Source organism: Epinephelus moara, chromosome 13 (assembly GCF_006386435.1).
Source record: "Epinephelus moara isolate mb chromosome 13, YSFRI_EMoa_1.0, whole genome shotgun sequence".
Classification (NCBI taxonomy): Eukaryota; Metazoa; Chordata; class Actinopteri; order Perciformes; family Serranidae; genus Epinephelus; species Epinephelus moara.
The window spans coordinates 34,467,856-34,490,023 of record NC_065518.1 but is presented as its reverse complement, the minus strand read 5'-3'; the positions used below and the strand labels follow the sequence as shown (position 1 = coordinate 34,490,023).

Sequence of the window (22,168 nt, the reverse complement as noted above, 5' to 3'; positions counted from 1 at the left end):
TGTGTGTGTGTGTGTGTAGCAGTGACATGCTGGAGGAAGAGGAAGATGATACCATCCACATGGGAAATGCCATCATGACCTTCTATGCTGCTCTCATTGACCTGCTGGGTCGCTGTGCTCCAGAGATGCATGTGAGTGACCACACACACACACACACACACACACACACAAACACACACAGAGACTCATAGATACACATACACTAACCCAACCCTTTTTCTATCAGTTAATCCATGCTGGTAAAGGTGAAGCGATCCGTATCAGAGCCATTCTGAGGTCTCTGATTCCTATTGAAGACCTGGTGGGAGTCATCAGCATTCCATTCTCCATGCCCAGCCTGAATAAAGGTAAGCAAACTGTCCAGTACCCACACTTTCTGCATGACATGCATTTCACAGTAATCCTGATATTAAACAGGTCGAGGATGGGATCAAAGACGGAAATTAAAAGCGCAATAAAAGCAGTGATTTGGTTGATGGTTAAATCTTGACTTCAGTCTTGTTTGTTTGTGTTTTTGTGTATGTGTATTATGGGATGCCTCGACATGCATAGATGGGTTGGTGGTGGAGCCAGACATGTCAGCTGGCTTCTGTCCAGATCATAAAGCGGCCATGGTTCTGTTCCTGGACAGAGTCTACGGTATAGAAGACCAAAACTTCCTGCTACACCTCCTGGAAGTAGGCTTCTTACCAGACCTGAGAGCTGCTGCCTCCCTAGACACTGTAAGTGTGTGTTTGTGTCACTAGTGGTTATTTCTATTCACCAACACACCTTGCACCTCACTGCCCTTAGAGTGCACAGTTTTCCCAGAGCAAATCCAATGGCGCACTCAACTAGTCTTCTCTCTACCTTTTTCTCTCTTCTTCTGTCACTGTGTTTGTGTCAGGTTGCTCTCAGTGCCACAGACATGGCACTCGCCCTCAACAGGTATCTGTGCACAGCCGTGTTGCCTCTCTTGACCAAATGTGCGCCACTGTTTGCGGGAACGGAGCCATTTGCCTCGCTGATCGACTCCCTTCTCCACACGGTTTACCGCCTATCCAAAGGCTGCTGCCTTACCAAGGCCCAGAGGGATGCTATAGAGGAGTGTCTACTGGCTGTTTGTGGGTAAGACAGACAGAGACAAAACTGATGTACATGTGTGAGAGTCATCAGAATCCTTCAGTGTAAATGATTGTTAAAGCACATGGGAGGAGCTTTCAGGAAAGCACTGCAAGATTCTGACATGTGCTTTTGATTTGGTATCTAAACTAGTTAAACTAAAATAAAACTAAATATGGTGCAAGTAATCCTTATTTAAACTTCAGTTTAGAACACACCTCAGCCACACTGTAATATTTTGAGTTTAGCCATTTAAACTAAAAGATTAAACTAATAACCATATTCTGATTTAAATTCCCTACTCATTAATTATCAGTTTCCACTGATGTATCTTTATGAAGCATTTCCTATATGTGTTTTGTGAATATTAAATTTCCATTTGTCTTTCTTGTTTTGATTTGTCCAAAGATCTGTTCTGGTTCCACTCTTTTAATACTGTTTCTGTGTGCCGGTGAAAATAACCAACTAATGTGTGTCATTTGGATCATGTACAGTAAGCTGAGGCCTTCAATGATGCAGCATCTGCTGAGGAGGCTGGTGTTTGACGTTCCTCTGCTTAATGAACACACCAAGATGCCTCTAAAGGTGAGAAACAAATTTCACTTATATCTCTGCCCAATCAGGGACAATCAGAGGTTTTCAATTGAATCTACGGGGACTATGACCCATAAATAATATCTCAATATTCCAGGGTATTTTTGCAATATCGATAATTTGACGATAGGAGAAATTAGTAAAAAAAACTTTTATTATTAATTTAAGAACATAGAATTGCTGCAAAATAAGTGCTATAGTCAATTTTACTTCAAATATTCAGTAAAAACTAAACAAAAATGATCTCTCATTTCTTTAGTTTGTAAACAACAACAGTAACTCAGAGTGAGATTCAGATTCTGTATACAATATCAATAGTACAACAAAATAAAATCTACCACAAATTACACATTTAAACAGTTCCCAAATACAAAAAAAATGTACCCTGGGATCTATGTATATAAATCAACAGGCGATTTCCTTCTCTTTTAGCAAAATCCTAAATGATTGAGTTGTTTTTCTTTTTTTCCACCTGGACGTTTATACTCTGCCATTTCTCCTCTAATCATCATGCTGTAACCTGTGACAGACTGTTATACTATAATAACTATCTCGCAGTCACATATGTGTAGTTTTTTGTCGAGCTGTGAGCGTGACTCAGTAGGTTTACATTACCGAAGGTTTATGACAAAATCAGTTGACAACACCAACTCCAGTGAGAGAGGAGAGGGAGAGACACTGTGCTGCTGCCAGAGGAGCGGCTGAATGAGTTCCCTCTGAGCAGTAACTCACTAAAAGAGTCTGTGAAGTCCGGGGCTGTTCATAAAACATTTAGGACACCACAGTTTATTCCACACTACTAAAGCTGCTCTTTTTGGAACCACCGCAGAGTCGGTAATAATTTTGCTTTCAGCCATGCCTGTTGTCACCATGTGTAACAGTATGACATCAAAATGTCAACAAGTTGAAATATTGCGAGGATCATGATTTTCATATCATATTTAAAAATTATGCTGATATTATTGTAAATAATATGATATGACACACCCCTTGTAATAAGGATATCTATTTTACACTACAATGTGCAACATGCATGTTTCTACTCTTTTACCTCAGCTCAGACAACATTCACAAAGAGCAAGATTCTCCACTCCAACATGAAATTGTGATTATGTGTCATTGTAATATAGGAGGAGTTTAATAAAAATTGCATTCTACAACACATTCAGAAAACATATTTATTCTCTTACAGTTGTCAACAACACAATCCTTTTTCTTTGCATCAATATCTCTGTGTGATCTTGTACTGATAATGTGTACCATGGGCTACACTGTTGAATTGAAATTGGTTCGTAAATCCAGCCAGATGGTTGATGAATATCCTCTTGACTTTCCCCAGCTGTTGACCAATCACTATGAGCGTTGTTGGAAGTATTACTGCCTGGCTGGAGGCTGGGGCAGCTTTGGAGCTGCATCAGATGAAGAGCTTCATCTCTCCAGGAAACTGTTCTGGGGAATATTTGATGCTCTGTCCCGAAAGGTAAGGTTCTAGTCTAGACCTGTTTGTGGAACATGAAATGAAAATAAAGGAAACTAGGTGAAAAATTAAATAAGCAAATGTGTTGGGGGGGTACTCCTAATTTTGTGTTACACTTCCTCAAAGTTTAGATACGGACAGATTTAATAAAAAAAAAAAATCTAAATCTGAGCAATCGAGGCTAAGATATCATGATTGTTTTGTCCCATCTGAGATAACACATCTTTCAAACCCCACATCTCCCAGTTTTTAAATCAATATTTTTGTTGTAAGTATGTATTCTCAAAGCTGAAGCTTTGAAAACCTTGCTGACATCACTATGATATCAGAAGGGTTTCAGACTTGACAAAACTCCTCGAGAGACACAGGTGACATTACAACAGTTTTCACAGGCAGACAAACTTCAATGTCAAAAAGAGTGTAAAATTAGTATTTGATAAACACTCAAAAACCTGAACACTGTGGTGATGATAACATTAGTACAGGTCATTTCTTTGTTTTTATAGTTGTGGTTGCTCATAGGATACCATCAAATTCTGTGGCTGACCTTTTCCATCAGTGCATCATTGATTTGCTGCATTTTGTATCTGTACATGCAATAACGCAAAAAAGAAAAGTAACATAAAAGGACAGGAAGTGTGGTGTAAGCACAACAGTGCTGTCTTGTGATGTTTAAAGCTGTGTATATGTTTTTTTTTTACGTAGCGCTATGACCAGGAACTGTTCAAGCTGGCCTTACCGTGTCTCAGTGCTGTGGCTGGAGCTCTGCCTCCAGACTACATGGAGTCCAACTACATGGCCATGATGGAGAAACAGTCATCCATGGACTCAGAGGGAAATTTCACTCCACAGCCTGCAGACACTACCAAGTATACAGCTGATTTATTTCTTCTTTGCTAAATAAGTTCAGTTTCTGAAGTTATTTTTTTAGTGTGGATCCATATTCAGATTCTTATGAAGATACAGTGGGGAATTTATCAAAGCAAAAACATCCAAAGACGTGCTGTCATCAGATTTAAATTCTGTTGTGTTTTGTTTTTCTATCCTTCCCTATCAGTGTGACTGTCCCAGAGAAACTGGACTATTTCGTAACCAGATATGCCGAGCACAACCATGAGAAGTGGTGTATAGAAAGGGTAAGGACGCATAATGTTCACTAGTCAACATGAAAAGTGGTGGTCCTGCTGCTGGTATGTTTTAAGGCAGTGCTTCCCAACTGGTGGGTCATGGTCCAAAAGAGGGTCACGGGTCCATTCTGAATGAAACCCAAGTGACAAGTGTCAAGTTTGTAAAAAACACACTTTATTTTTAAGTACAGTGAAATTCTGGCACAGAGCTTTTGTCTTGAAGTGCTGTTACCTTGTGTAAAGTGAGTGACTAACAGACAGCTACTTAACAGAGACAGCCAACTAGCTCAACAACGTGGACAAATGCAGGTATGATGCTAAATGTATTAAACTATGTGGACCTAGAACTAATGACTGAGGACAAATCTGGCCCCCTGGCTGGACCAGTTGGGAAACACTGACTTAGGGAACACTAAACTGACGTCTCAGTAGTTACATTCTGCATGAAAACTGAATGAAGTTTAAAATGTTTCGTATGTATGTTTTATAGTTTTCCAATGGCTGGTCATATGGGGACCAGATCTGTGAAATCTCCAAGAGCCACCCTTTACTAAAACCATACAAAGGCCTCTCCGAGAAGGTAGTCTGCATGCAGCTGTCTGAGTCTCACTTTCTGTTGTCATTGTTAAGCTAAATTGCAATATTTTGACTTAACCTAGCCAGGTACCTGCTGTAAGTGTTAATGCACTCAACTGTGTCACAGCATACTGTTAACCAAATGTGAGCCAGATCTGGCCCAACAAATGGCTGCAGGATTTGGGTAGATTCTATGAGTGCCAGCTTTGAAATAGTGTCAGCTCGTGGAATCCTGATTCTAGTGTGACATTTATCACTAGCCTGACATGAGTCTGGATTTCTTAGCATTCTTTTTGGAAACCGTTCAGGATCAATGGCAAGGAAATACTGTATCTTTGACACTTGAGGTTACAGTATCTTGTGGTGTATTGCAGTTTTGTAGGTGAAATATTTTGGAGAGGTACTAACTCACTGTCAGGTTTTGTCTAAAGATTGGTTGTCATTTTGCAGGATAAGGAGGCGTATTGCTGGTCAGTCAGAGAGTCTCTGAAGACCATGCTGTCATGGGGCTGGAGCATCGACAGGATCAGAGAGGGCGACCCTGCCAGCCTCCACAACAAGTCCAGGAGGATATCACAGGCCAGCCAGGTATACACAAATAGGCACACACAGTTACACATTTGCAAATACAAATTTACTTCATGTTTATAAAAAATAGAAAACCACATGAAAAGTGACATCAACATACAGTTTATCCTGTCTTTCCACAGTTGTCTTTTGAAGGAGCTCCAGCTTTCAGCCCCAGACCAATCGACATGAGCAATGTTACACTGTCCAGAGACATGCAGGTAGGTTACTGTGCACTACGGCTGTAATCAACTAAAGAAAATCTTGGTTGACTAAAATTCCACCGACTCTTTGACCAATTGGTTTGTTGATGGGGTTAAAATTCTGCACGGGTTATCTTTAGGTTATCAGGTTATCTAAATTACCACTCTACTGGTGGCGTTGTGTGTCCACCAAAAGCCTTTTTTTTCTGTCACAAAGCTCAACATTAACACTTGCCCAGAGCAAGTTAACTCGGGCAAGTGAATGCCTGAAGTGGAAAAAAATGTGCACATTTAACACTTTTCCACCTGATCTGCTGTGCACAAGTTTATCTCACCACCAAAACGCTGAACAGAACTAATGAGAAAGATCTGTCATACTGGTCACTTTACAAGTTAAATTTGGGGTTGCCGATGTCATACACAGCATAATGTTACTAACATTAAATATATCTGTAATGCTGCATGCGAGGCAGAGACTCACTATTTTTAGCCCAGAAGCTAACGTTAGCCATCCTGCTTCTCCAACAAGGGTTCCGATGTGATCATATGGCTTTCAGAAGCTTTATAATCCCGCCTTGAACTGCTGTGACTTTTTTGAGACTGAGTAAAATAAATCCATAATGATAAGTCAAACACTGAATTTCTTCTGTGAAATGTTATCAGTTTTTCTGATTAAAAACGAAAGTTGAAATATGTTTAACTTTGAGTGAAATGCTTCGCTCCTCATTGTCACCATCACAGTGGAGAAGGGGTGGGACAAATACAGCATAGACCAATCATCACAGAGGACAAATACAAGCACTCAACAACAACAGATTTCTATTTTCAGCTGGGTAAAGCAACGCTTTGGTGGAAACACGGCCTTATTAAAGTAACTGCCGCAATTGTCTGACCAGTGAGAATTTGGTGGGACAAGAGCATAACGACCAAACAATGGACCAACCGTCCAGAGCTATAAAGCCCTAGGCTATACACAGAAAGATAAAACAATATATATACAAACAAGTAAACTAAAAATGTGTTTGATCCCTGAGTTTAACTGGGCTGCTGTAGCACTAATGAAGAGTAATGATATTAGTATAAAACCTAAAAGATATTGTGGGTTGATAGATGAATTGATACGCGCAGTGAAACAGAGTCTTGTACATGTAACATTGTGTTTATCCAGTCTATGGCAGAGCTGCTTGCAGAGAATTATCATAATATCTGGGCCAGAAAAAAGAAAATGGAGCTGGAAGCCAAAGGTGAATATGACACACACACACACACACACACACACACACACACACACACACACACACACACACAGGTGTGCACTGCATTTCCCAAAACATTTTCCTTTTCTGCTATCAATCATCACTGACTTTATTTTGTTTCTGTTATATTCTGTTGAAACAAAAAAATGCATCAGGGTTGTGGACATAATTGTCTGAACAAAACAATTCAACACTGCTCAAAACTGTATTAAAATCAGAATCTACTGATCAGTCAGTCATCAGAAAAATGCCAACTTCCGAGCTGATGGCAGTGCCACTAATACAATGAGCTATAATCTGTTCTGTTTTCATTTTCCATCCTGCCGTGTTGCTGTTGTCTCCAGGTGGAGGGAACCATCCTCTGCTGGTTCCCTATGATACACTGACTGCCAAAGAGAAATCCAAAGACAGAGAAAAAGCACAAGACATTCTCAAGTTCCTCCAGATCAACGGTTATACTGTGTCCAGGTAGGAAGTAGACTTAAAACTTTACACACAGTGTGCAGTTACTCTAATGTGCATTTGAATTTTGAATGTGATTGATTAGTTGAATTTAGGTAAGTTTCCTACACACAGTGAAGGAAATAAGTATTCAACATGTCAACATTTTTTATTAAACATATTTCCACTGCAGATATTTTCAGTAAATTTAACCCAGACATTGATATTAAATCAATAAATCTGCCCTAGAAAAAGTACTGAACCCACTAACTGATATCTATTTAATACTTGGTGGAGAAATCTTTGTTTGCAATGCCAGTATCTGTTCAGGATGGATTTTGTCACATTCACACAGATAGTCTTTAAATCTAGAAGATTCTGCAGGTGAACCTTAATCTTCAGTTCCTTCCACAAATCTTCTATTGGTTTTAAGTCTGATGATTTACTGGGCCATTCAAGCACTGGGCCATTTTTTCCTTCCTCTTAAACCAACTGACAATCTCTTTGCAGTATGTTGTGGATCGTTGTCCTGCTGGGAAGTCCACCCTTACCGTATCCTCATTGTCTTGGTGGATGGCGACAGATTCTTAAGAATTTCCTGGTATACGGCCCCATTCATCTTCCTTTTGATGTTGTAATTGATTGAATTTCTTTAAATTTGACACAAATGTCCATTTGGACTGAAAAATAAACTGATTTGAATTTTGTGGTTGAAGGTCAAGGTCACTGTGACCGCACAAAATATGTTTTTGGCCATAACTCAATGATGACATTTCATATCCAAAAGGTCAAAGGTCAAATTCACTGCGATATAATGTTCAGCATAAAACATATTTGGTCAGATACTGAATTGGTGACACTAATCATGGGTGCCCACCTTGAAACTTTGCTGATTGTTTAGATCTTCCGTGCTGTCGGGGGGACGATGAGTGTGAAGTGTCCATGTACACTGTAAGAGAAACTTCACTGGTGCGCAAAGGCATGCAACTGCGGGGTGGTAATTCTGGTTTCGAATTTAAATGGTCAAAAGCAAAATGAATGGAGCCATGTAACTGAAAATTCTTGAGACGAATCTGTTGCCGTCCACCAGGACGGTGAGGATGAGACACAGATGGACCTTCCAGCAATACTTTTTATCTGTGTCATTCCACTTAATTGGACATAACCATTTTTTACAGATTGGAATGTTACATTTCCTTTATCTTGTGGTTATATTGAGTTAATTCCAATGCCAGGTCTAAATTTTATGTGAAAAGTTGCATTGGAAATATGTTTAATGAAAAAAATGTTGATGTCTTGAAAACTTATTTCCCCCACTGTGTGCATTAAGGTTTGCCTGATGACATACAGAGTGTGTGCATAACAGTGTGTATCTCTACTGGGTATTCTTTCACACATTTAATGGAACAGGCTGACATTTTAGGAAATGTGTTTGTTTGCTGAAATGTCTGACCCAGAGTGAACTCAATTTCATCTGTGTGTGTGAAAGGTTTTGGATGTGTTTAGCTTAACATACCACTGAGAGTGTAAGAAGAGGGAAATGCTGGCCTAGCCAGTTAAATAATAATACCTTCAGACAAATCAGTAGGTATGTTATACCATGTTATATCATGATAAATAGCAACTACAGACTTTTAAGATTTTGTGTGCATTCAGTGCACTTTGCTGTTGTTGGTTAGGATATAGTTATAAGTATCTAAACATGTTAGATAAACAAGACACAACTGTTAGATAGGACAGCTTTCCAGCTGTTGGAAGGTATGTTTTCACCTTTGATAGAGCTAAGCTAGCAGAGTATTTTGCACAATGGCAGCTCATTCCTTTAAGAGTGTGTATGTTGTTTCCAGAGGTGTGAAGTCACAGGAGTTGGACACTCCAGCTATAGAGAAACGATTTGCCTACACCTTCCTGCAGCAGCTCATCACATACGTAGACCAGGCACACCAACACATGATGGAGTTTGGTAAGACTTTTCTGTTACTCATTCAATAATAAACAAATGACAGTTCTTATATTAATGTAGTGCAGTGTTCATGTCAAATGCTGTGTGTAACTGAACTCTGGTCTAGATCCATTAAGGCTGGTGCAGAGGAAGGTGTCATGTCACCAAAATAACAGCAGAGTGCAAAGCTGGTGGCTACCTGGTAGTCATACAATACCCGCAATTTATTGTTGTTTAATTTGCCTACATATACCATGTCTTTTAGCCAAGGCCATGCAAATTTTTGTAACATACAGTTTGCACTTGACGGCATTAATAGTAAGGAGCATCTTTTGAAAGGTAGTGCAGAGATTGTGCAGGACTTGTACTATATTATGTTTACTTCTTTTGTGATTATACCTGCAGAAATCATCTGCCTTACATTCACAAACATACAAAAAGAAATGTGCGGGATAAATTCCTATATCACATGGTGTACCCAGTCCCGTGTGAAAATGGCACAAGAAAAGACATTTTACTTTTTGAGTGTACTTCCCCTGGGTGCAGTTTAAAAACTGAAGAACTCTCGCTCTGTAAGGGTTATTGGCTGCCACACTTATACTATTTTACTATTTCCAATGGACTCTTTGCAGCACAAATTAAATATTTTTGATAATGAAATAAAAATCTTGCTCCTAGATCAACCACCCGAGGCAATGTGTCAGATGAATGTCACCATGCAAATCTGTTCAGACCTTATTGTCTTTGATTGTGATCTCTCTGTCATTTAGACCTGGGAACAAAGCCAAAGGGAGAGAAGATTCCTCATGAACAACAGATTAAGTTCTTTGGAAAGGTCAGAACTCATCATTTCACTTGATTTATAAATCAGTTAGGTATTTGGGTATGTTTATTATAATCTTGGAGGGTTTTTTTTTTTTTTGTAACAATGTGCTTGATGATGTGCAATATAAAAACTGTTATCCAGCAGTAATCATCAAGCCTGTCTTTAGCAGTCAACCCAGTCTCACTCTGAAGTTGTCAAATAACAGCACTTGGTCAATGACTTTTGGTGTCAGATAAACGAAAAAAGATAAAAAGGGGACAACATAAGTTAAGGGGGTGCAAGTCCAAGTAGAATGGGCGGGAAGGGTGGTGGATGGGTCCAACAACTACGGACTTTCACCCGGGAGGCCATGTTTTTGCTATCTTTAAGACTGTACAGCCAAACCCTCTTTTTTCCCCCCTAAAAGCGTGTGTTGGCTACTTGTAACCACATGCGTTTGTTGTTGAGGAAAAAAAAAAACCATCAACTCGCGGTGTTGTACTGACATAGTGTGTTTATTTTGAATGAGACTGTATGCAAACTGTACATTTCCTGTGAAAACATAACATGTATGTTGAAATCAGACAATGCATATAACGCTGAAAATGCTGGAATTGACGCAGCATCCCAGGATGTCAACAACCAACGCACCCAAGGTATCTTGTACCTCATAAGTTGACGTAGAAAGTCCATGACCAAACGTCGATATGTAACTAGATCAGAGTGAGAATGTGTTGTAACAGTCCTTCCGATGATCTCATAGGGCTTATGGAAACTGCTGCTAATTCTAATGCTGGGTTCTGATCAATCAAATTTAAAATAATCTCAATTAATCTAATTTGCTTTTATTCAAATCACATCTTTTAATGTATGTATGTTGTATTGATCAATATTTTCCTAACGATGAAATCAAATTCTTTGCATGGGAAGTCCATTCCTAAGACCTATTGTTTAGTATTTAAAAGACAGACAGATTGGTAATTACTCTCTGTATTTATGTTATTTTACCCTCAGGTCGTTTTGCCATTGGTGGATCAGTACTTTAAAAACCATAGGCTGTACTTCCTGTCCACAGCCATCCATCCAATCAGCAGCGGAGGCCACGCCTCCAACAAGGAGAAAGAGATGGTGACCAGGTATGTGTGACAAATGACATAAATTAGACATCCAAACATGCCAGCATTGCAGGGTGTAGCTCGCACTTACGTTTTATTGTTGATTAATATGTATGTTGGAGACTACTATATTTAATGTACTCCCTGTGTATGTCAGGCTGTGTGCCTTTATATCTCTCCTGCTCTCTCTTTGTCTTTCTCTTGGTTGATTGTCTCACACTATTTTATCTCGTCCTCTGCTTCCCTCTCTACCTCTTCTCTCCTTTCATCAAATCTTTTCAGTCTTTTCTGCAAACTGGGAGTTCTTGTCAGACATAGGATATCCTTATTTGGTAAGGACGTTCATGCTATTGCTTCAACTTCTGCTCCTTCTCTGCTGTGGTTCTGAGTGAATATGACTGCAGTATGAGTGGTTACATATTATGTTGGCCCCAGAGTACTGTGTATGCTATAGATGTGTTCCTGAGAGAAAAAGTAAGATTTATAGGGAAGTCTCTTTATTATTATTATTATTGTTATTATAATATTAATATTTATTTATTATAATTATTTTTTGCAATTTGTAGTAAAACAAATGACACATTATCTCTAGCTGTTCCTGGTCTCAGAGAAAAATGCCATTATCTACACTCCACATGTTAGGCGTTACAACTTAAAAGGTGATATGTCAGTGTTGAGTCACAACCATAGACTGTATAAAAAGATGGACGTAGCCACTGTCACGTCAGTTATCAGTTTGTGGACTCTGGTTTTGAAGCCTTGACTTTGGCATTTTGGCTGTTGCTGTCTTGGATTTTTGGAGCCATAAGTGATCATGGCTGCGTTCCATTAGTTGATCAACATGCCCTTGTTGACTTCCCCTTGACACTTGCCCCTGGAGGAATCCCAGCCGCCATCATAAGCATCATTCCATTTGTCTGAAAAACTGAAGGCCTCTGTTTGATGCAAGCTGTTACATAATACCAAGGGCCAAGGGTAAGTGAATGAAGGGAACCCTAACGAAACGCAGAGCATAATGAATTGTGCATATGTAATGCATTGGCCATTTACATTCTATGGTTAACTGTGATAATGCTAATGCTAAATTTTAATAGCAAAACACAGGCTTAAAATCATTGAAACCAAATTTACTTACTGGCAAAACAGAATACCTGACTCCTTAGAGGGTCTTTTAGTACAACCAAACACTGAACAAGATTTTTTTTTTTTTTGGACAGCTAAAATGTTAGGTAATGTAAACTAGACAGTATTAAATAATGGACACAGACACCATGACATCAACCACTGGTTTGTGGACTCCCATTTTGAGCCCTGGGTTTGGCATTTTGGCCGTCACAACTTGGATTTTTGGAGCCAAAAGTGAAGTTAGAGGGTAGAGCAAACACCAATGCCAGCTGCTAGCTTAGGTAACACACTGCATTTAGAGCTATAGTTAACCATGATAATGCTAATTCGTATTTTCACTTGCAGAAAACAGCCTTAAAACCATTAAAACAGATAGACCTAGCAGAAAACTATGTCTTTTAGTAAAGCCAAAGGCTGATCAAGGCTTTTTTAGATGATCCAAATGTTAAAATTAACTTTCATGAACTAAAAACACAGTGTAATAGTGACAGCTATGGCTACGCCCACACTCTGTGAATCTGGGGTTATGATGGGCGTCTGTGTGGTTTTACTCACTCTTGTTGCTGGTTACTACTTGTTTACAGCTTGTTTACGCTGCCCCACGTGGACAAAAATCAGTTATTGCAGTCTGACAGTCATTACATCATAGTCCCCCAAATGCTGCTGATTAAGTGATTGCTGGTGTAAAGTGAGCATTGATTTTTATATTGGGTGCATTCTGGTACCTCTTGTCATCATGTAAGTCCATGAACCATCATGTCATTTTGTATTTTCCATATATTTGCATTCAGCTGGTCATCTGTCACTGGTAGGGCTGAGTGTTGTTTAAACACTTTCAATCCTGGTGTTTTTCATACTCAAGCACCTCAGCACTAAACAAGGTATAAATAATGGAAGCCAAGCATAAGCAGAACTCTTTCTTGCTATGTTTTTAATGATAGAGCAGTACTATTAATCAGGTTCGTATTTACCATTGTGTATCCATCACTTGTTTAAGACGAAATTCATACTGTAAGCTATCATGGTCTTCAGGTCTTGTAAGTCTTTTTGTTTACATCCCGTGTGTCTTTGAGGACTACCAAGCATGCTGAATGCATTTCTTCCCTCATAAAACTTTAAACAAGCTGACTTTCTAAAGAAGTTTGAAATCTGCATTGTTTGCATCCATATTTACTTGATAGCAGACTTCTTCTTCCCTGCCTTTTTTGGCACGTTGCTGTGTTTCTTGGCTGTGTGCATAAGAAAAAACGAAACAGGGACCCTCATGTATGGACATGGATACTTAGTGCTACTGGTATTCAAAAGCTTCACACTTTACCTTTAAAGGTTAAAATCAGACCTCAGAAACTGAATATAACTCAGTACTATATTTTTAACAATTGGTTAAACCAATATATATTTGTGTGATCTGTACTGAGGACTGTGCAAAGATCTAAACATACTACACACTGAAACTTCTTCCATGTGAGACAGTTTATAGAATAAGTTATCCTGCATCTATTGTTGATATTAAACTGTGATCATAAATGACAGCAGTGTGTTTGGGAGAAACAGATAGAGGATGAACATGAAAAAGCTCTAGAACATCCTTAAATAGTGTGTGCAGGAGTGTGTGTGCATGCATGCATGATACCATAGTTGTGTGTATACTCATCCTCTGCTCAGCAGCTGTGTGTGGTGTGTAGTGAAACTTGTTATACCATATCATGTGCTGAGAGCATTTCACCATGTCATTCTCCTCAAAGTAAAAAGATGTTCCGCCTTTGATACAACTGGAAACAGACAGACACATTTGTGCAAAAAAAAAAGTTTTATATTGATATTTATCAGGCTGTCAGGATTTTGCTTCCAGTACTGTTGACAGCAAAAAAAAGCCTGGAATTAATAAGCTTGTAATATCGTCACTTTTTAAAAGAACATATTTTTGCTTTGAACATGATGCTCTGCTGTGTTATTATCTGAAGAACATACATGACAGATGTGTTCTTCAGACGTGTATTCCATCAGACAGACAACTCTTACCTATTGGTTTGAACAGGGCTGTTGTTTTGTTGTGTTAGTGCTCTGTAGTGTTTGACTCTTCACATACCTGACAGACAGGAACCTCAAACCCTACCCAGTATGTGCACACTCTCTGTATTAAGTGATCCTGTCTACTTTTCAGGTAACAATGCTACATCCATCGTCAACTGTCTGCAGATACTGGGACAAAGCCTGGATGCCAGGTGAGGAAAGACATTAACTAAGTTGTAGCCTATATGTCTCTGTGTGTGTGTTTGCCCCTTGTCATTACAACAGGGATGATGTTGAAGGACCGACTGTATAACTAACTTAGCCATTGTGACGTCACCCATTGGTTTGTGGACTCTTAGTTTGAAGCATTGAGTTTGGCATTTCGGTCAATGCCATCTTGGATTTTTGGAGCCAGAAGTGACCATATTTGTAAGAGAGGGTGGAGCTAACCCTTATGCTAGCTGCTAGCCTGGTTAGCATGGTGAAGTCTTAACCAAGTCTATGGTGCATTAATCCCCACTACTGCAGCTAGCAGTAGCACAGTTACTTTCTGTGCTGCTGTGCCTGCCACGAGAACTGTTGTGCGGTATGCATGTAAATTTAATCGGCACACAATTTTGAGACTGACAGACCACTCAGGGGTCATTGCTGGTCAACCTGAAAATCGCCTGATTCTGGTCACCAGTAGACTAATAGATGCATCTCTATTAAAAACACTGACATCTTAAGGCTCATTTATGCTCCCTTTACGTACAAAAATGTATACGTCTGTTTCAAACGATGTTACCGTCACTGCCCACATACTTCCATGCGCCCTTTACGTTGGCATGGATGTTAACCAATATATCCACCAGGAGGCAGCCCAGCGTCAAAAGTTTATGACAACAACAAACTCAAAAACAAACATGGCGACTGTGGAGGAGATATTGATAATGTACCTCTTGCATAAAAGACAAAAACAGAGGCAGCGTTGTAGGAGGCGGTGGTCGGTGAGGCCGTTAAATACATCGCAACTGGAGGACGGTGAATTCTTTTCTCTAGTACTGCTGATGAGAGAAATTGAATTGTTATTTCTTCTTCGTGTCTCACTTGAGCTACGTATCAGATAGTGACAGCAACACTGCCCCCACGGTTTCCGGTGGTACTGCTCCGTTTGGCCCGTATCCGTAAGCTTTATGGAAACGTGCAGAAATACGGACGAAATGAACGCAGAGCACGGACAGAAGGCTCCGTCCGTATCCGGATCCGTATTTAACGTTGAGCATAAATGGGCCTTAATGGAATCTGCCTCTGATTCTTTCATTCTGTATTTAAAGGCATTTAGCTAGATTAACTCATTGAGTTTCAAGTCATTTTGCAGCCAAGGGTGCCAAATACACGAATGGACTTTTTCCAGTTTTGTACATAAAAAATCCTGAGAAAGCAAAGAGGATTATCTGGCACTTTTCTGCATTGACACACAGGTAATTTGGGAGCAGCTCAAGAATTGCCTCATATAAAAAGGTGTACTAATGAGAGAGTGGGTGGCCAGAGCAGGCCATCCTACCCGTATTCTAACCGTATGTGAGTATAACTCACAGTGATGAGCCAGAGCTTTGAATGAGTTTCAGGGCACTTGTCCGAGATGAACTGGAAAGTGGACAATATCAGGCTGCTGCAGCAGGAGGCGGTGACAAAAAGCCACAGTGAAGTCGAACAGTTTCCCGACAGTTTCCAGCAGTGGCAGTTCTAGCCTAAATGGCGCCCTGGGCGACACCCCCCTATGGCGCCTGGGCAAACGCCCATTCGGCCCCTATCAGGATCTATAGAATACATCACGTTGGAAGATGTCTGTCTTGTAAAGATAATGTAAAACCTATCTCTCCCCATTTATCAGGACAGTGATGAAGACTGGTCTGGAGTCAGTGAAGGCAGCATTACGGTTGTACTTTGACAGTGCAGCAGAAGATCTGGAGAAGACACAGGAGAACCTGAAGTTGGGCCAGTTCACCCACAGCAGAGAGCAGCCACGAGGTGTCACTCAGATTATCAACTACACCACCTTCGCTCTGCTGCCCGTCCTCTCCTCTCTGTTCGAACACATTGGACAAAACATGTTTGGAGAAGACCTCATATGTGCGTATTGACTTGTGCTACTCATTATGTTGGCTTGAGGCATCGACGGTGAAATCCAAACAGTTAATGTTTCAAATGTTTTCTTCTTAAAGAACAAATTCATGTATTTACATATCGGTTAAAAATTGTATCTAATGGGTAATATCACATTTCCAGCATGAAATTTCATGTTCAATTCCGATGAAAAATGTAATAGTTGGTCATTTACAGGAAAAATGTTTTTTTTTTCTTTTTCATTAAAATCAAAGAAGAGAACTCCCTGAAATGTAAACTGCAAACATCTTTTTTGTTCACCTCTCTTTCTCTCAGTGGATGATGTCCAGGTTTCCTGCTACAGAATCCTCAACAGCCTCTATTTTCTGGGAACCAACAAAAGCATCTATGTAGAGAGGTACAGTAAACCCTACAGTACACATGTACCGTATTGAAGGTACAGTAACCTGTCATATAATCACGTTTGTTCCACATCTGTATGGAAGTTTACATGTACTGTGAAGAGTATTTGAGTTTACAGAGGGCATCGAATACAACTCAAAATCAGCATACCAACATAACATCTGCGAAAATAGCAAAGCTACAAAGCCACATCTTATGTTACTATGACAACACGCAAACTTTGCATACTGTGATTCCGCACCATTATCACGCCAGTGTACGCCTGCTTTGTGCTGAGTAGGTGGAGTCTGCACACCATTTGACAGGTAATCCTCCACTAAATTTTAGCGGCGAGCGCAGCATATATGCCACCATGACCACGTAGCCCATGCAAACACAAACAAGTCAAGAGAGACTGATAAAACAGAGAACTGATGAATGTCATCCAGGTTACATAAAATCATATTGTGAACATTACTATCCATACAGGCAATTATTTGTCAGCAGAGAAAGCTACCATGGTTTTTGCCCTGTAGGCTGACATTAATGTTTGTTTTGTCAGCTGACAGTTACATGGTTGCTGCTGCTGGCTGACAGATTACATTCCATTTAAGCAGCTATCGGCCATCACCATTACATGTTAAGTGGTGCACAGGCATACTGAAATGGAGCAGACCCAGCGTAATTGTGACAGAGAAATCGCACAGCCATAAACTGTTTGAACCAATAAGAAACCAAATGTGTGTTAAAAAGAGAAAAGAGACCAGCATAAGAACCCCATTAATGTGCTGATGTACTTCTACTTCTTTATCCAGCAAGCTCAGTATTTCATTGTGTGTAAAATACTTATGGCAGAATGAGAGGAATTAATTAATTTAACATTGCAGATGTACTACAGCTGTGACTGTAAAACTTCTAACAAACACATTATCACTGCTAATTTACTATTACCTTGTAAAAAAACACACCCAGTGCTGAGCTTCATAAAATCCAAATGCCTCCTCCTGCACTATATCTGGTTTACCTGCAGTTTATTTGTGTTCAGTTCATCTGAATTTCACACTGCACAAATGTTCCTCCTGTAATAGTCTTTGCATTGCAAATGACAGGAGTCAGCATATGGTCCCTAACAGCATCTTTTCAGTTTGAGGAAAACACTGGCAAACAGTTTTCAAACCCAGTGTCTGAACCAGGAGATAAAGATGTTGAAATTTAAGCACAGGAAGCAGATTAAGTAAGATGAAACAGAGGCAATTAACAATCCATGGTATTTCTAATAGCTGACGAAAGACCAACACAGTTAACACTGGTTTAGTTACAAATTCACAATTTTGAGTTTCCTAAATGTATAAGACAAGAGAAAGGAAAGGCTAATCTAAACTTATTAAACAATATCACCAAATGTTATATTACGAAACAATATTACAAAGCTGCCTATCTGAATATTTTATGGTTTTTAGCATGTTAAGAAAAAATAGGCAATCTTGCATATTATTACAGTTTATCAACAAAAGAAATATTGATATGGAAATAATAATAATGAAAAAAATATTTATCTCCTCTCCTTTGCTGTTTCCTCTTGTCTCCTTTCTTCCTGTCCTACCCCACCCCACCCTATCCTATCCTATCCTATCCTATCCTATCCTATCCTATCCTATCCTATCCTATCCCATCCCATCCCATCCCATCCTATCCTATCCTCCTCTCCAGACAGCGTCCAGCATTAGGGAAGTGTTTAGCTGCCTTCTCAGGAGCCTTTCCTGTTGCATTCCTTGAGCCTCACATCAACAAGTTCAACAGCTTCTCTATCTACAACAGCAAAGGAACTAAAGACAGAACAGGTACGCATGAGTGTGATATGTATTTCAATGTTTAGCCACTCTGTGCACTTGAATTCTACAAATATGAGAGGATGGAATAACATCAAGTCAATGAATACAAGTCTTGAGGTAGTTGTATCCTCTGAGAATTAGTGTCTTAGTAACTGAGCTCATCGTGTGTTACTGTGAGATTCAAATGACAGAGTAACGTCTAAAGCACTTAGATTACACGACCATCAGTTGCTGTTAGTTATGGTAGTCTGGTCATTTATCATCACCACAACCATAAAAGACTGATAAGTCCAGATAGATCTCTTCCTTTCTAATGGAGGACAAACACAGCATTGACTGTTCAGAAATGACTCAGCAGGTGTTGATATGGCATGAGCAAAAAGTAACATCTTGTGGAAACCAGTGATAGTGTTAGCAGGCACGCTACGTAGCTTCTGCTTGAAATGCAAAGTTAATTGTGCGTATGTGTGTGTGTGTGTGTGTGTGTGTGTGTAATTATTGAGCTATATATTGATGTGTATATTCATTGTTTATGTATATTGTCTTTCCACCTCTCAGCTCTAGGTCTTCCAGGGCAGGTGGGGGAGGTTTGTCCTCTGATCCCAAACTTAGACAAGTGCCTGGAGGAGATCATGGAGCTGGCAGAGTCTGGCATGCGATACACTCAGATGCCCCATGTTATGGAGGTGGGACATATAACTAACTAACAAACTTGAAAATACACATCAACTTTTTATCTGTTGTACCCCTATCCACATGAGTTTGTTTCCCTCAAGGTGCTCTGTTTTTTGTCATACCACTAAACCCGAGCTGCCACACCTGAGGTGCCCATTGGCTGCTCACTGCTACTAAATAGCTCAGTGGGTTAATGCAGAAGATTGATTTCCCCACAGAGGTTAATAAAACTCAACATAAACCTTATGATTGTAGCATGTTTTTTTTCCATTTTCTCTAGGTGGTGTTGCCGATGTTGTGCAGCTACATGTCTCACTGGTGGGAGCATGGACCAGAGAGCAACCCAGACAAAGCTGACAGCTGTTGCACCTCGGTGACTTCTGAACACATGAACACTCTGCTGGGAAACATCCTCAAGATCATCTACAACAACCTGGGAATAGATGAAGGAGCCTGGATGAAAAGGCTAGCTGGTAAACTGTGTGTGTGTGTGTGTGTGTGTGTGTGTGTGTGATAATGACTTGACGTATTTTTACGTAATGTTGTCAGGTTTTTGTTTCTGTATAATTGTCTTAAATATAATTCCAGGTGGCATGAAAAGGTTCAAAAAAGCTTTGAATTGCCACACCGCATCAGTCACCTCGACACACATATACACAATTCTTTTTTATGCCTAGTCATTAAACGCTGTCTCTTTTTCCTGCTTCAAAGTCTTCTCTCAGCCAATCATCAGCAAGGCCAAAGCCCAGCTGCTCAAGACCCATTTTCTGCCTCTGATGGAGAAACTCAAAAAAGTGAGTCCTGTCATTTATTATGTTAAAGATTGTTATTTAGCTCATTAGAATATCGGTGGACTTAAAAAACACACACAGTATATACATATGTTCATGTAATACCATCTTAAGCTATCAGAGATGTGCAAGCAGTGACTTAAAGCTGGGGTAGGCAAAAATCTGGAAAGGCAAAAAAACCTGGCAGACTCTGAAAATATACCCACCTTGTACAGCTTTCCCTTCTGTGTCCTAAGCCCCTCCCACCAGACGACCATGTGCAAATGCACACACTTCATATGGTAGTTTAGGCTTTTTCCATACACTGATTTACTTAATCTTTCACTTGTACAGCAGTTGCTCCCTGCCACTGTGAACTACTTGCCCTAGAGGACAGTGGACAGCAGTTCTGGAACTGGAACTTTCATCAGCAGCTGCAGCAACTCCATTTCTGCTGGCACAAACCCCTCAGTGCCAGGTTTCACAGTAGGCTGATGATCAGTGGCAGCGTTGGGTCTAACCTGTGTAATGACAGCAACAGAAAGCTTGCTGATCTGATGAGGAGTCGGGGCTGTCCAGTCCCCAGGATGTGGGGTTTGCGTTGGCTGCAGTCGGGTTGCTGTGGCTGCTGACTAGGGGTCAGTCTCCAGAACTGCTGCCAGCTGTCCTCCCAGTGAGTTGATCTGCAGCGACAGAGACAGAGGCAGAGGACACACTGTGATTTTAGGCTCTTGCAAATAGCAACTTTCTCTGCAGGATTCTACACCATTAAATCAGGTTTTCACAGAAGGGATGTGCATTTGCATCTGCATTTGTAGGACAGCCAATAGGAGCTCCCTCTCTCTGAAATGACCTGTGATTGGCCAGGGTCTCCTGCCACAGTCTAGATTTTCTAAAGCCTGAAAAATAAGAGTCATGAGGAGGTGCAGAGGTCCAGTTTTCTTTCAGTCCACTTGAATTACGTTACACTAAGTTTATTATAGAATGTTTGCCTAAAGACACCAAAAATGAAACTGCCTACCCCAGCTTTAAATAATGTAACAGTAAGTTTGTAAGTCTAATGCAATATTTTTGCAAAGTAGGACTGTAATACTACTCCTAATACTACCACTAGGATGACAGTATATTTGTTGTTGAAATGGAGAGAAAGCTGTGTGTTACTGTGTCCTGTAGAAAGCAGCAGTTGTGCTGATGGATGAGGAACACAGCAAGGCAGAGGGGAGGGGGGAGATGTCAGAGACAGAGCTTCTCATCATGGACCAGTTCACCATACTGGTCAGAGACCTGTACGCCTTCTACCCTCTCCTCATAAGATTTGTTGACTACAACAGGTACAGTGCGCTTATTGGATGGTTCCAACGATTCTCTTCCTTTGATCGAACATTATTAATGTAGATGCTCTGTATAAATAATGATAAGCTGCATGTTTAATTTATTTTGAAGAAAGAATGAGGGATATGGGGACTAGTAGTCTGTGTCTACAATATAAGGACTTTGTTTTTCTTACAGTAAAGGGACCCTGTGGAGTTTTTCTGTAAACAAATAGAAGTTATGTTTAAATTCAGTGTTACTCACCAAAACACACTGGGTCTCATTCATGAAATGTAAGCAGAATGAATTTGTGTGTAAACTGTTTGCAGAAGGAAATTAGTGTGTATTTTGGCAATTCATCAATATGTTAGTAGGTCTTATCTTTTCATAGGTATTTACAAAATCTACACCTGCTTCTGAGTGCTTCTGAGTGCTTCTGAGTGCTTCTGAGTGCTTGAAGTGCTTGTGTAAATAAGGAATATTGCCTGGCATTATTAAAAATTACAATTTTAATTTGTATTGTGCTCTGTTATGTTCACAGTACATAAATCCCTTTGAAACATGTAAGTAAAACGTGACAAAAGATTAAAAATGTGAATGAGTTATTTAAATTGACTTAATACATGTGTTTTCTACATTTCTGACATCCCTTTCCAACCTGTATCAACCAGGAGAGAGAAAATAATTTCAATCCCGGGGTCTCAGTGGCTCAGTGGCAGAGCAGGCGCCCCATGTACAAAGCTGTTGC

General features: G+C 40.0%; 1 protein-coding gene across 1 annotated transcript in view; it reads left to right on the top strand.

Moving 5' to 3' along the window:
- ryr2a (ryanodine receptor 2a (cardiac)) overlaps positions 1 to 22,168 on the top strand; it is a 255,585-nt gene that overhangs the window by 165,296 nt on the left and 68,121 nt on the right. The window contains exons 50-74 of the mRNA XM_050060332.1: positions 20 to 131; positions 227 to 347; positions 553 to 722; positions 887 to 1,107; positions 1,596 to 1,686; positions 3,035 to 3,175; positions 3,878 to 4,041; positions 4,230 to 4,308; positions 4,790 to 4,879; positions 5,326 to 5,463; positions 5,586 to 5,663; positions 6,814 to 6,889; positions 7,246 to 7,369; positions 9,190 to 9,305; positions 10,055 to 10,119; positions 11,104 to 11,225; positions 11,487 to 11,536; positions 14,494 to 14,554; positions 16,219 to 16,457; positions 16,767 to 16,848; positions 18,543 to 18,673; positions 19,223 to 19,350; positions 19,620 to 19,812; positions 20,051 to 20,133; positions 21,283 to 21,440. Coding sequence (XP_049916289.1) covers positions 20 to 131; positions 227 to 347; positions 553 to 722; positions 887 to 1,107; positions 1,596 to 1,686; positions 3,035 to 3,175; positions 3,878 to 4,041; positions 4,230 to 4,308; positions 4,790 to 4,879; positions 5,326 to 5,463; positions 5,586 to 5,663; positions 6,814 to 6,889; positions 7,246 to 7,369; positions 9,190 to 9,305; positions 10,055 to 10,119; positions 11,104 to 11,225; positions 11,487 to 11,536; positions 14,494 to 14,554; positions 16,219 to 16,457; positions 16,767 to 16,848; positions 18,543 to 18,673; positions 19,223 to 19,350; positions 19,620 to 19,812; positions 20,051 to 20,133; positions 21,283 to 21,440 — 3,033 coding nt within the window. The remainder of the gene's footprint in view (positions 1 to 19; positions 132 to 226; positions 348 to 552; positions 723 to 886; positions 1,108 to 1,595; positions 1,687 to 3,034; positions 3,176 to 3,877; positions 4,042 to 4,229; positions 4,309 to 4,789; positions 4,880 to 5,325; positions 5,464 to 5,585; positions 5,664 to 6,813; positions 6,890 to 7,245; positions 7,370 to 9,189; positions 9,306 to 10,054; positions 10,120 to 11,103; positions 11,226 to 11,486; positions 11,537 to 14,493; positions 14,555 to 16,218; positions 16,458 to 16,766; positions 16,849 to 18,542; positions 18,674 to 19,222; positions 19,351 to 19,619; positions 19,813 to 20,050; positions 20,134 to 21,282; positions 21,441 to 22,168) is intronic.